Below are 13,444 nucleotides of genomic sequence, written 5' to 3'. Positions count from 1 at the left end.
ATGCTAGTATTAAAGGGCTTTTCCTTCATTAAACTAAGTGGTGGAGTGATTTCTCATTGGGAAGGTATAGTCTGTATCACTTTAATGTACATGCTATGTAGATATAGACACAGAAAAGTACCCATTTATCTAGAGAGACTGGTTTGTAACAGGGGACCATGAAATGGCTCCATGGGTAAAAGCTCTAAGCCTGACAACCTTACTTTGATTCCTGCAACTCAAGAGGTGGGGAGAACTAACTCCTGCATGTTTGCCATGGTATTCCCTTCCACCCACACACACACAAAACAAAACACTTTTTAAAACACTTTTAAAAAGGGAGCATCTTAACCGAGTTTTTACGAAGAAAACGAGACTGTTTCTCCCAATAGATGTGATTTTCTAAATTCGACAAGACAGATCTTATTCGAATATTATTTCCTTTAGTGGGCTACACTGTATGTCATTACTTTTAAGTATTTTCATATGCACATTTTAAATAAAACTGTACAATGTGTTAAAAGGAGCATTTGTAAGTGTATGCATGTGCTGTGGGAATGCAGACAGATATATAGGTATGTGAGCACACAGATACATACAATGTTTAAATCCTCTCTTGCTTTTGGATCTTTTCAATAGTTTCTTGGAAGAAATTTTATTCTGTTTCTCGTTTTCGGCACCATGGAAGAAATGCAAAACAAAGCTGTGGTTTTCTTTGTGTTTTATTCCTGGAGCGCAATTGAAATCTTCAGGTGGGTACAAATGCTTGCCCGGCTCTGGAGTGCGTGCTGCCGCTGTGGCTGGGGGTTTCAGTAGGATTACACAGGTGAGGATTCTAGCTACACCAGGGTGCTTAGCAGTGCTAAGACAGGCCATTTTAAAGCACTGCTTAGAGCCGAGACTATAGGGACCAAAGGGAACCAGAGAATGAAAGACCCATCTCACTATAAATTCAAGGTCTCGCTGTTGTATTGTGAAGACCCAAGGCCATCCAGGAGGGAAGGAAATATTTGAAGCGTCTGGAGGAAGACAAGGTTGAAGCAGTAATCCAGGCTGGATGGGTTAGTTAAGAGAGCTTTCCTGGAGGGCTCTTACTAAAGAGCACTCTCATCTTAGGGTAGCTTCTCTATATTTTTCCTTCTAAAGGCCTGAGGCAGGAGGATTGCCATGAATTTGAGGTCAGCCTGACCTACACACTCAGACTCTGAGAAACAAAACAAAAATCTATCCAATGAAGCAGTGTTCCTTTTTAACCCCTCACCCATACTGTCTGCCTTTTCCCAGTGTGTCATACGCAGAGGGGCTTTCTCAGCTCTAGTTGTGTGTAGTGACAATTTGACAGGGTTCCTGGTACAGTGGGAAGAGGCGATGGTGCCTGAACCATGTCTTATTGTGCCTGGATCTGAACCCTCTGGCACGATGGATACAGAGATTTGAAACAGATTCAAGGTCTTTGATGATAACATTTTGGGAAGAAATTAATTTCTTGTGATTTTTAAAAAATTTTCTTTTTCACTTTTGAGGAAAAGTCTATGTAGCCTTGGCTGTCCTTGAACTCAGAGATCTTACTGCCTCTTCTTAAGCGATGAGACTTAAAGGCATGCACTACCATGCCCAGTGTGATGTCTCTTTAAGACTGAGCATTTCTGATTCTAGATTAGAGGCTTTTTGTATAATTTTATAGAATTACTCATTTATCCAGAGGCAGCTTGGCATTTTACCCTACTAGGAACATAGATGAGAGCTAGGAATAAAGCTAATTATGTTCTAAGCATCCAGCACAGAGCTGAACAAAGAGGGTTCCTTGAAGAATACACTGAGCCTGCCCGTAGACTTCACAGCCTGGTAGGTGGGAATGCCCATCTAGGGTGGAATTCAGAGCCTGCAGTGGCTGTTATCTTTGATATCTGTTCTCCACAGGTATCCCTTCTACATGCTCTCCTGCATTGACATGGACTGGAAGGTGCTCACGTGGCTCCGTTACACTATGTGGATTCCCTTATACCCCCTGGGATGTTTGTCAGAAGGTATTTTTAAAAACTTTAGGTTCATAGTATAGCTCTCAGGGGTACTCATGTGTCTAAGAGGCTGGTTTCCTCTCTGCCAGCCGTAGTCTAATCAATGTGGTATTAAGAAAGGCCTGAGGCCTTTTTTCCTGATGGTCTCCTTCCATACTCTGTATTACTGTTCCAGAAACATGGGTCTCACTGCGTAAGGTTTGAAAGCTGGGTGCTACTATACTGCATGCATTTTATTTACAAGCTATTCTTAACATTCCAAAGAGAGATCTTATTAGTAACTTCATTTTATTATGACAGCCCCTAGTGAATAGATCAGACAGGAATTTCCCGCCCTCCATCCCCCCCCCCCCATTTTATAGGTGAGGAAACAGAAGCCCAGTGCTGGGCTGTTCTCATCAGCTAACTGGCAGCTTAGAGGCAATGTGAGAACCCGGGAGCTTTCTGTACCTGGGGGTAGGAGACCGCTCCTGCAGCCTTGGGCTGGAGCTGAGCCTGAGGTGCTGGAAGCTGATGTGGTCCATTTGCTTCTCACTGTCTGTTTGCTTTCAGCTGTGGCAGTGATCCAGTCCATTCCAGTATTCAATGAGTCGGGAAGGTTCAGTTTTACTTTGCCATATCCACTGAAGATGAAAGTCAGGTTCTCCTTCTTCCTTCAAGTTTATCTTGTCATGTTATTTTTAGGTAAGTGCTAGCTGTGTGTACATCTCTCGTCCTGTTTTAGACAGGAGAGCTAAGTGGTTCGGTTTTAGCATCCCTTACTATAATTCTACTTTTGAAAGAGTGGCAAGGGAAAGGCTTTATTTGTGCAAACAGACCCAGTAGGAGAGTTTGCTGCATATGGAAATCTTTCTCTCAGGTCTGCAGTAGCTGAATTGTGACTGCTCTGTCAATGGGAGTCTGTCTTATATGTGGATATTGAGGCATACCATACATTATCTCCTGATGACCCACTCACTAAGAGCTCTTCTAACAAGAGGAGGAGAGGAGAACCCTGCTGCCTGCATTCTAACATGCTTGGGGGCTGAGGAGGAGGTAGATAGAACTGAGGCAAAGGAGCGGGGAGGGAGGTGGCGATGGCCTCTGAGTGGAGAGGTTGTTGGGAAGCGCCCTTTAGTAGGTTTGTGTCCAGATTAACTCAGAAAATCTCAGAACCAACTGGAACAAGAGGTAAATTTAAAATTACTCGAAAGCCACTGTAGCTCACAGGATTTCCTTTAAGTGTCAGTGTTTAGGTTATGTATTTGACTTGGTAGATTTAAATAAACATAGCTATGTTGCAGGCAACAGCGGGTTCAGCCACTGCTAGTGTGTTAGCTCTCTCGGTGTGTACTGTATTTATCAAGACTTAGCCACGGATAGATAACGAGAGTTGTCTTCAGACTGGCAAGGCTCAGTGCAGGAGAAGGGAGGGAAGGGATCAATAGTGAACATCTGAGAGGTTGCCACCCTGAACAGAAGATGAACAGTACAAATAACCTGAGAGGTTAAAAAGCCTAGTGATCTCCATGATTCAGTGTGGGAGATTATACCACTTAGGAGGTCCTATTAAAACAGCTGGAATCCTGTGTGGTGGCTCACGTTTGTAATCACAGCAGCAGGGAGACTGAGGCAGGAGGACTGCCTTAAGTTCAAGGCTAGCCCAGACAATAGAGTAAGGTCCTGTTCCCAGGAAAGAGCGGAAATAATATGCAGTGACCCTATGACCTATCTTTTTTGTTAGTGTTGCTTAATAGAAAGATATGTGCGTGTTATTATTCAAAATTAAGTCAATCCAAAATTCACAATTTTGGATCTTAACCAGGTAGTATATGTTCATAGGTCAAGGAATTTTTTATGCACATTCTTTTATAGTAAGTATGTGAAGTGGTTTTTTTGTTTGTTTGTTTGTTTTTCGAGACAGGGTTTCTCTGTATAGCCCTGGCTGTCCTGGAACTCACTCTGTAGACCAGGCTGGCCTTGAACTCAGAAATATGCCTGTCTCTGCCTCCCAAGTGCTGGGATTAAAGGTGTGCGCCACCACTGCCCAGCATGTGAAGTGTTTTTATACCTGTTGTACACCTGAAGGAACTGAGGTGAGGCTAAGCTACAGAACTTACTGGTTAAGTAGAATTGAAACTGGCATCTGAAATCCTGTTTTTTCACATACTGCATTGTACTTCCTGACTGCAGCTTACTTTAAAAAAAAGTAAGTTCTTAAAAAAAAAAAAAAGTAAGTTCTTTAAAAAAAAAAAGTAAGTTCTTGAATAGCCTTTCAGCTCTGATTTGGCCACTCATTACATATGTATGGGGGGAAAAACAGGCAAAAAACATCCTTAATTTAATCATCTATGTAGGGTGAGCTGTATTGATGACCATATTAATATTAAAATGTGTCAAAACATGAGACAGTCAGATGAACAGATTATAAGCATGAGATAAATACAGTATGATAGACAGATGCAGAAGCTCTTCACTAGACAAGGGTTATCTTTGTCTAAACGCTTAAGAGGTCATGAGCAGTGAGACCCAAGCCCCTGAAGGGCTGGGCACCTCTCGCAGCACTGCTGTGGGTTATGCTGTATCTGAGCAATAGATTTAGTGCCGTGAGGCCTGGGCACACACAGCAGATACCTCACTTCCCCGTCACAAGGACGTTTCTAATTGGCTGTTTGTTTGTTTTTCCCCTAGGGTTATATATTAATTTTCGTCACCTTTATAAACAGCGCAGGAGGCGGTATGGACAAAAGAAGAAAAAGCTGCACTAGAGATAGATTTGGTAGCTTCGTTTGTGCAGAATCTATGATTCTTACTGTTTTACTTCTGGTACTGATGTAAGGGTTTGTTTTGTTAAGTAAGGCTGTCTCTCTTTCCCAGTAACATTCCTGAATCTATTGTCTTTATCTTAGTGTTGTACTTGCATGACATGGATATCTGGTACCTGATGACAAGCTCATTCTTGTGTATTTAATGACAAAGGTGGCCCTCCTCATGTCTGAACCTCCCTACAGGCACGGTCTGTCTTCACAGTTAGGGCTTGGTCTTTCTGCTACTGCTTGTGAAAACTGAAAAAACAAGACAATTTTCCCATTGCAGATTGTCAAAAGTGACGCACTATATTTTATAACCAAGCCAATACTTGTGTAGTGGGATAGCACTGACTTTGAAAATCAGGTAAACGTGGTCATTGACATTTTTTGAGTCAGAGTAGGGCTGGAGAACACTTCATATTTGATGCCTTTTAGCTAAAGACATTTACTATAGCACTTCCCAGGCATTGAAGAGGCAGAGTGATTTAGAGAAAGCAATCAGAACCTGGGAACACCGTGACTACTTCATTCCCAGCTAAATCAGAACTGCCTTCAACACTGGAGAAAGGGAGAATTACTTGCAGAACAGAGATTATAAGTTCCAAATGTGAATGGCTGCAGGGGTCAGAAGGGAGCAGAGATGCCTGAGACAGGCAGGATCAGTTGTGGTAATGATGCCTATGGCAAACACACACTGAAGTAGGCCAGACACACATACTTGGGCTGCACAGTCACACAGTCAATCTATAATTCTTGGGGCTAGCTCAGTCCATTTCTGAAATACATTTCAGTGTATTTCTCTGAGTGATTGGCGAGATTACTTTATTGAACTGTTTTTTTTCCTTGTTAGATTTTTTTTTTTTTTTCAAGATAGGGTTGTTCTGTGTCGCTCTGGCTGTCCTAGAACTCACTCTGTAGACCAGGCTGGCCTTGAACACAGAAAGAGAATCCGCCTGCCTCTGCCTCCTGAGAGCTGGGATTAAAGGTGAGAGCCATCATAGCCTGTTTTGAGTAAAAAACAAAAACTGTGTGCAGTGGGAACCTGAGCTGGGAAATCACGATTTCTGCAGGGAACTCCCCCAAAAGGAGAACTGATTCAGAATACAGACCTTGGGGTTGGCCACTGTTCAAGACAGCTTCAGTCTCTGTACCACATTCCATGTAAACCCGTGGTGAAGTAACACCAGAAAAAAAGAGCCTGAGGGTGGTCGCTCCCATCGTCCACTCCCCTTCTCCTTGGGGGAAAGGAAGGAGACTTCTGCTGTTGCAATGAGCCCAGAGTGGATTGGCATTAAACTGGCTGCTTTGACACACCTCATCTCACCCAAGAGTATTTCCCAAGTCTGCAGCTTTTGTCAACGGTTGTTGTTACCTTCTGGTGTTCCTTCACTGACTGGACAAACCTGGCGGTTGAACTTTGCGGTCAACTCTGCCGTATCCCTGTGCAAAATCCCAGGTTCTAGTTGCTGTTAGCGTCTTCTTTGTTGCTGTCCGAGAAAGCGAAAGATTGTGTATTTCTATTAAAACATTTACAGTCAAAATCCTAATAACTCGTGCTTAAACATCATTTAATCTCATGATTTTTAAATGGGTGAAGTGCTTTGTTCAGGCACAGTGATGCTGGCGGGAGCCTAAGGGAGTGCTGAAGGCAGTCATGAAGCACTGGGTGAGCACTGTGCAGACACAGCCTGGGAGCCTGACTCTCCCATCAGTGCTCTCAGAACCACTGGCCAGAACCTGGCTGAGGTACAAAGCTTGATCACTGTTGGAAACTAGAAAGTTACACAGGACCCAAGAGACATTGCTTCTTAGGAGTCTGACATTTTGGAAGCTGCATTATATTCAAGGGATAAGATGGATCAAAACATCATTTGTTTCTAAGTGCAATCACTTTATAGAAAATCAAATATTTAATTTTCATTTAAAAACATGAACAGGAGTGATTTTACACATATTGTGGTTACAGTCTAAAAATGTGTACCTTGACATACACCAGAAGCACCTGAGCATTGCCGCTTGTATTTTAACAAGTTCTAAGAAAAAAATTGAAACTCAATGGCGTCGGGTTTGTACTTAGGCAAGTTCTAGACGTCTGGATTGCTTCTTCCAAACACAGAAGTTTAAGAATGTCCGTATAATTGAGACATGAAGAGTCGCTCTCTGGATGCTGGAAGGCCCTTGCTGGCTAGGCTTTTTCCTCAGCTCGCTCCTCATCTGTCCAGGCTTCTCGGGAGCTGTGCCTATCATGGAACAAAGGCTGTTTCTGAAAGACTGAGCCCCAGACAACCAGCCTTCAGACCTTTCTCAGACTGCAGGAGAAACATTCAAACGGGCAATGCTGTTTCTGAGAGAGCTGAAGAAGCTGGAGAAGGTTTTTAACTCTAAATTGCCTTCAGACAAGGTGCACGTAAAGGAGCGCTCTAGAGCTCAGCATCACATTCTTTCAGTGCTGCTCCCTGAGAAGTCTGTGTGTAGGGGTGTGATGTTGTGGTCATATATGGCATACTCGGTGCTGGCCAGCTTGAGCTGCTGGGCGGCGTGGGTGAGCTGGAATGCGGCGTCTGGGTGGGCTGTGTCAGGCAGCAGGGTACACTCCCTCTCTAGCATGTCGGCCACCCCTTTAAGCAGGTCCAGGAAACCAAAGGCTAAGGCAGCTTTCCGTAACCTGTTCAGCTCCTGAAACACATGGACAGTTCTCTTCACACAATTTCCAAGCACTCTGCTTAGAGTCAGTTCTCTTTGACCCTCACTTAGGAAGCGTTTTACACAAGAACCAGGGACAACAGCGTGATGCATAACTGGCAAGTGATGTCTGCTGCATGCTAGAATCATCAGCAAGCTGATCACAGTTAATGCAATCATGCCAAACCCAGCAAGCCTTGCATACAGGAGTCGTGCTGACTCTGGGACTGGTTTCCCTCTCTTAATCAGGCATGGGAAAGGCTGGCTCCAGATGTCAGCCTCAGCCTGGTGCCTCTCTGATTAGACATGGAATGAGTGACTGTGACCACATCTGGAGGAGACAGCAGAGGAAGCACCCTACCGACGGCTCAGACGTGTCATGGCCAAGTTAGGTGGCTGCCATGCTCTCACAGGGAGGGGACGCCTTCCTCATGCATTTGAGGAACTGAAGCAGCCAGATGTCAGGCCTTTTCTAATTCTCAGACATGAAGCTAGTTAGAATGTATCAGGAAAAAGAAAAGACCACCTCACGACTGTACAAGCATGCTTGCTTGAACAGAACACTAGCAAGCATGTGTACAACCTGCAGAGATGGGCTGCAGCTGAGCCCAGGTCCAGGGCTTATGTGGACTACAGAGTTTGGGGGTATGGCTGGCTGAGGGGCTTTCTGGTCAAGCTCTGATTAAAACTATTTTGTCCAATTTTCCCAGACTGCTAGTAACTAGATTTAAAGACAACAGTGATAAAGGAGTAAGATATGCTCACATAAGGTAGGCGTGCTCTCCAGAAGAGAGGCTCGCCCAAAGGTGAATTTTATTTTTATTTTCATTTTTTTATGTATATTGGTGTTTTGAACACACACACACACACACACACACACACACACACACACACGCACGCACCATGTGCATACTTGGTGCCCTCAGAGGGTCAGATCCCCTGGAACCATTTACAGATGGTTGTGAGCCACTGGGAGTTGAACCCAGGTCCTCCAAAGTAGAGAGTGCTCTTAAACTTCCAAGCCATCTCTCTAGCCCCTATATATTGTACTTTAAAATTAACAGGCTAAGGCCCACTCACACTGCACTTAATCTAATACAGCCAAACTTCAAAAGGACAAGGGGGTAAATAAAAGAGTGAGTCTAGCCAGATCCCCACGTTCCAGGCCAGCCTGATCTACATAGCAAGTTACAAGCTAAACTAGTGAGAGCCTGTCTTTTTTTTAAAGTGAGCCTAAATGTTCCCGTTCCACTAGATTAGCTAGGCATGATTACAAAGCACATCCATTCCCTTACACTAACTGTTGGCTAGTCATTCCTCGAGGCAGCTTCTGTTGTGTTCTGGGACATTGCCTAGGGATTGCGTGCAGTGCTTGCCTGGGTTAGCCCTAATACCCACACAGGAGTGGTGAGGCTGTGCTGGGATGCTCACAGCAACCTTCTGCACAGGACTGTGTCATTTAGGCACTTCAACTGGATTGTGAGGGGGGAACAGCCTAGCCAGCCACCCCTGATTGGACTGGTAAGAAAATGGATGCACGAGCACCTCACTGTAATTGCTGTACACATTCATACTTCTACCCCCTAGGTCCACCTTTTCCTGTCTCACCTTATAGAATGTCTGTGTTTTTTCAGGGAGCTTCCTTGCATTTCTTAAGATCTTCTGTACATCTGTCTGTGGGGCATAAAATCAGTTCAACATTAGAATTCTGTGGCTTTGGAGTAGCTTTAAGCATTTATAGACATGGAAATAAGGACAGACTTAGTGTCAACATGAAGACTCCTGAGATGCTATCAGTGTTTTTCTCAACAATGGCTACAGCACTGCCCTCTTTTAAAGAGCTTCATGGTATTAAACTAATAATTGTCTCATAGAAATAGACCCAGGATACCCACATATCTATGGCTAGCCCATCAATAGGAAAGGGTAACTGAATGAATACAGAGAAATGAAGTTGGACCCTTAGCTCCCAGGACATTTTTTTTTTTTTTTTAAATTCAACTTAAAATAGGGCTGGAGAGATGGTTCAGTGGTTAAGCATACAAGGGTTTCTTGTCTGGAACTAGATAATGCCAACGGTCATCCAATAACATATGTTATGTTTAACTCATGTATGTTTAACTCATACATTTTTAAATGGCTGCAATGGTAAATTTAATACTTACCTTTCTATCTCCTTCCCTCCCAAAACCCCGAAACAATAAAACAGTAACAGTCAGGCTTGGTAGTGAGCCCTTTAACCCCAGCAGCTCTCAGGAGGCAGAGGGTGAGGGCTATTTGTGAGTTTAACCCCAGCCTGGTTTATAGAGCCAGTTCCAGACCTGCTAAGGCTACAGTAGAGTGAAACCCCACCTTACCCCGAACACCCCCCATCCCCCATCCCCTCCCTGCCAAAAATCCACAACCTTAGCACTTGAAGACTTGTTTTCAAGATAGCGTTTCTCTGTGTAGCTTTGGCTGTCCTGAAATTCACTCTGTAGACCAGATTGGCCTCAAACTCAGAGATCTGCCTGCCTCTGCCTCCCGAGTGCTGGGATTACAGGCGTGCCCCACTGCCCAGAGCATGCAGACTTTTAAACTAAAAGGCAGTGCTGGCTCCTGAGAACCCACCCTCACCTGTCTATTATCAGTTGATGACCCTTTGGTGAGGGAGAGCATGTTCTCTTAAGGGACATGCCTCTGGCACACTATCCATGCTCTGGTGCATAGTAGGTTATGAATTTGGGAAGGTGATGTGTTGGGGAGGGCCTGGGAGTACTTGGGAGGGGGAGTTGTAGATGTGATCAAATACATTATTGCTAATATACAAAATTCTCAAAAATATTTTAAAAATTTCAGCGCTTGGCTGAGTGTTGTTGATGCACACCTTCAATCCCAGCACTTATTAGGCAGAGGCAGATGGATCTCTCTGAGTTCGAAGCCACCCTGGTCTACACAGTTCCAGGACAACCAGGGCTACACATGAAACTCTGTGTGTGTGTGTGTGTGTGTGTGTGTGTGTGTGTGTGTGTGTGTGTATGTGTGTGTGGTATGTTGGGGGTTGGGGATCCAGTGCTAGTACACTAGGTGTGATGGTTTATGTCTGCAGTCTCAGCCCTTGGCAGGTAGATACAAGAGGATTAGGGGTTCAAAACCAGCCTAACCTATACAGTGAATTTGGGTCTATCCTGGACTACATGAACCTGTTTTAAAAATATAAAGAATAAAAAATAGATCCAATGCTGAGCAAATCCTTCTGTCCAGAAATGTTGCCATGCTTATTATTAGACAAGAAAAACTATACAGGCATTTGCTTCTTTTTTGACCTTGGTAGCAGGAAGCCCAGAACCAAAGTCCTCGAACACAATTTCCATTTTGCCTCTGGTTGCAGGCACAATTGTTTACATTTTCCCTCTGGTTTTGTTATTGCTCTAAATTTTGTAAAGAATGATTGTGTTGTATATGTGTCTCACTGTAGGCCATCTCATGTCCTTTTGGAAAACAAGGGCAGACATTAGAAGTAAATGAATTACACAGTAGCAAAGGCAAAAGAGCAGTCAAACCCAGCAGCCCTGGCAGCCCTCTGGAAGCACCATGTACCTGCAGGCCGCTGGGTTTGATCCAGACAGTCACATTCTGGGCATAACTTCGTTTGTTTTTGGGCTGCAGGGGGAATGGGCTCTTGTTGTCGTCCTCCCCATAAGGATTTTCTTTAGCATCTTAAAGAAAAAGACAATTTTGAAAATGACACCTAGCAAACACAATTGCATTTCCAATTAGGTGACTAGCTTTTGAATTGCCCATCATTAACAGACAACTACATTAACTTCAGTCATGCTGGAGGACCTGTTCTCGATAGATGAGTCACTGAAGTAGATTAGACAGTCTGCAGGGACCTGGCACAATGTCCCAAAGGAACCAGCTTCACGTGAGCTTTACGCAAAGGCCAAGGGCGGCAAACGAAACACATGCACGGGAAACTCACTTCACAGCTACATCATACCCACACGTCTATATTTTAGCCCAGAACTCTTCACCCAAACTTTCTAAGAAACATCTACACCTGAACTCGAGTTTATGTTCTTAAATTTTAAATAAATTTAAATAATCTCATGTGGCTAGTTAACTATGGAGTCACACAAGGCAGGAAAAAAAGCCTGAGTTACAGTGTAAGACCTTGTTTCAATACACACACACACACACACACACACACAGACATACACGGACACGCATGCACACAGACATACATGCACAGACATATACACAGAGACACACACACTCAACTATTTTATATAGCCAAACTCTTTAATTAAAGCCACTGCAGTTCTGTAGTATGCAGATCCCTGGAATTATAGGTGTATACCACCACACCGGACATGAGGTGCTGAGGACTGAACCAAGGGCTTCATGCATTGCCAGACCCTACCAACTGAACTCCATCACTAGCACTGGAAGGCAGATTCTCTTTTTATCTCCTACCTGGATTAGGGCCACTAGCACCCAGTCTCCTAACTGCTTCCCTGAGTGCTGGCATCACAGCAGGAGCTGTCATCATCCCTCCTCAGCTATGCTTTCCCAGTACCTGCACAACAGGCACTTCGGAGCAGGTCTTTTCTGCTCGCACTCAGCCAGTCTCTAACCTATTATCTGCCCCTCCAGCCTCCAGCTTCTTCTTCCCTTCCAACAGGCATTTGTTTGCTTCCCCAGCCCTTTCTTCCTTCATCAGCTTAGCAAACTCAGCTGGTGTGCTTCTGCCCGGGAAGATGTTCTTCCTAAGTCACAGACAGCTGTCAGATCACCTGTGCTCCTGGCTGTGACCCGACCTCACGCACTGTTGAGTCTACTCCCCATCAGACTTTGAAAACTTCAGCTCTTTTATTCACAGGGCACAGCTCTAACATGGAAATGGCATCAACTGGGTCAAGGGTAATGGTGAGAACAGAGCTGGAGGCCGAGGACAATGGCTCCAAACCAAAGGAAGGGCGGAGTGAGCAGAGCAGTGTCAGCAGTGAGAGTGGGGGCAGTGCAGTCCAGCTGAGACCTGGAAATGCAACATGCAAATGTGGAGGGACACTAGGTGAGACTCAAGGTCCAGATCTGGGAGTCTGAACCCACTATACCTGAAGAAACAAAAAGAGCAAAAACAACAGGCAGGAGAAACCAAAGGACATTTTGGAAACTGAGGCAAGAAAAGACATCTGCAATTATATGCCTACACTGTACCGTGCACTTTACACACACTTCCTGTTGAGATTGAATGGGAAATGTCCCCTGGAGAAACTTTTGGACAGGGCAAATGTCCAGTAATGGGCTCTATGGGCGTGGGAGTTGAGTGTTACAAGCCAATTCCACCAGCTCAACTCTACTTCCTGATCCATGGAGATGGGACAAGCTATGCCTTAAGTTCCCAATGCCACAGGTGGATGACTTCCAGCTGCCACACTAATCACAATGGTGAAAAGAGGTACAAAAGACAGATGAGAAACAGCAGCAATGCCAGTGAAGTGAGGGAAAAGCGTTTCCAAAAGATGGCTGCGTGGTCTGAGAATGACTGACTGCACAGCGGGAACACACGGGGTTTTCCATTCAGAGCACAGAATGACACTATACCTACTTCATTCCCTGAGCTGAGACAGCTGAGTTCAAGCCTTAAACACTCTGAGGTCCTCCATGTATGCACCCACATTCATAACAGCAGAGACAACATGTCAAGTAAGATCTGTCTGCATTATACCTGAGATGGGCCCCAACTGTGCCATTTTCCCAAGCCATGGGAGAGGTTCTGGGCCAGGCTCAAAGAGAGACATCATGAGGTTTGATTTCTTCTTGCTGTCAGCTTGGGAGTAGAGCATTCCATGCCATTCAGGACTAGATGAAGAGAAGATGGGTGGTCAGCACGTCAAGCCTAGGGTCGTCAGGTTACAGAAGTCTAGGTTCTGCCTTTCTGAAAACAGCCTTAAGTTTTAGCTCAGGCGTAGTACTTCACCAAAGCCAAAT

The 13,444-nt window shown here is 44.6% G+C and overlaps 2 protein-coding genes across 3 annotated transcripts in view; one reads left to right on the top strand and one right to left on the bottom strand.

The window, feature by feature from the left end:
* Hacd3 (3-hydroxyacyl-CoA dehydratase 3) overlaps positions 1-5,692 on the top strand; it is a 34,678-nt gene extending 28,986 nt beyond the window's left edge. Inside the window, exons 8-11 of the mRNA XM_021206818.2 lie at positions 619-731; positions 1,900-2,006; positions 2,550-2,681; positions 4,668-5,692. Of these exons, the coding sequence (XP_021062477.1) occupies positions 619-731; positions 1,900-2,006; positions 2,550-2,681; positions 4,668-4,744 (429 nt within the window). The 3' untranslated portion in view covers positions 4,745-5,692. The remainder of the gene's footprint in view (positions 1-618; positions 732-1,899; positions 2,007-2,549; positions 2,682-4,667) is intronic.
* Positions 5,693-6,334: 642 nt separating this feature from the next.
* Positions 6,335-13,444, bottom strand: part of Ints14 (integrator complex subunit 14) — a 26,620-nt gene continuing 19,510 nt past the window's right edge. The window contains exons 10-13 of one of the 2 annotated variants that reach the window (XM_021206071.1): positions 13,182-13,315; positions 11,048-11,166; positions 9,077-9,142; positions 6,335-7,462 (exon numbers count right to left, since the gene is read on the bottom strand). In XM_021206071.1, coding sequence (XP_021061730.1) covers positions 7,220-7,462; positions 9,077-9,142; positions 11,048-11,166; positions 13,182-13,315 — 562 coding nt within the window. In that variant the 3' untranslated portion in view covers positions 6,335-7,219. The remainder of the gene's footprint in view (positions 7,463-9,076; positions 9,143-11,047; positions 11,167-13,181; positions 13,316-13,444) is intronic. The other variant, XM_021206070.1, reaches the window with a different exon arrangement.

Source organism: Mus pahari, chromosome 10, assembly GCF_900095145.1.
Source record: "Mus pahari chromosome 10, PAHARI_EIJ_v1.1, whole genome shotgun sequence".
Lineage (NCBI taxonomy): Eukaryota > Metazoa > Chordata > Mammalia > Rodentia > Muridae > Mus > Mus pahari.
The sequence above is the reverse complement of the archived record's forward strand: the minus strand, read 5'-3'. Positions and strand labels throughout refer to the sequence as shown.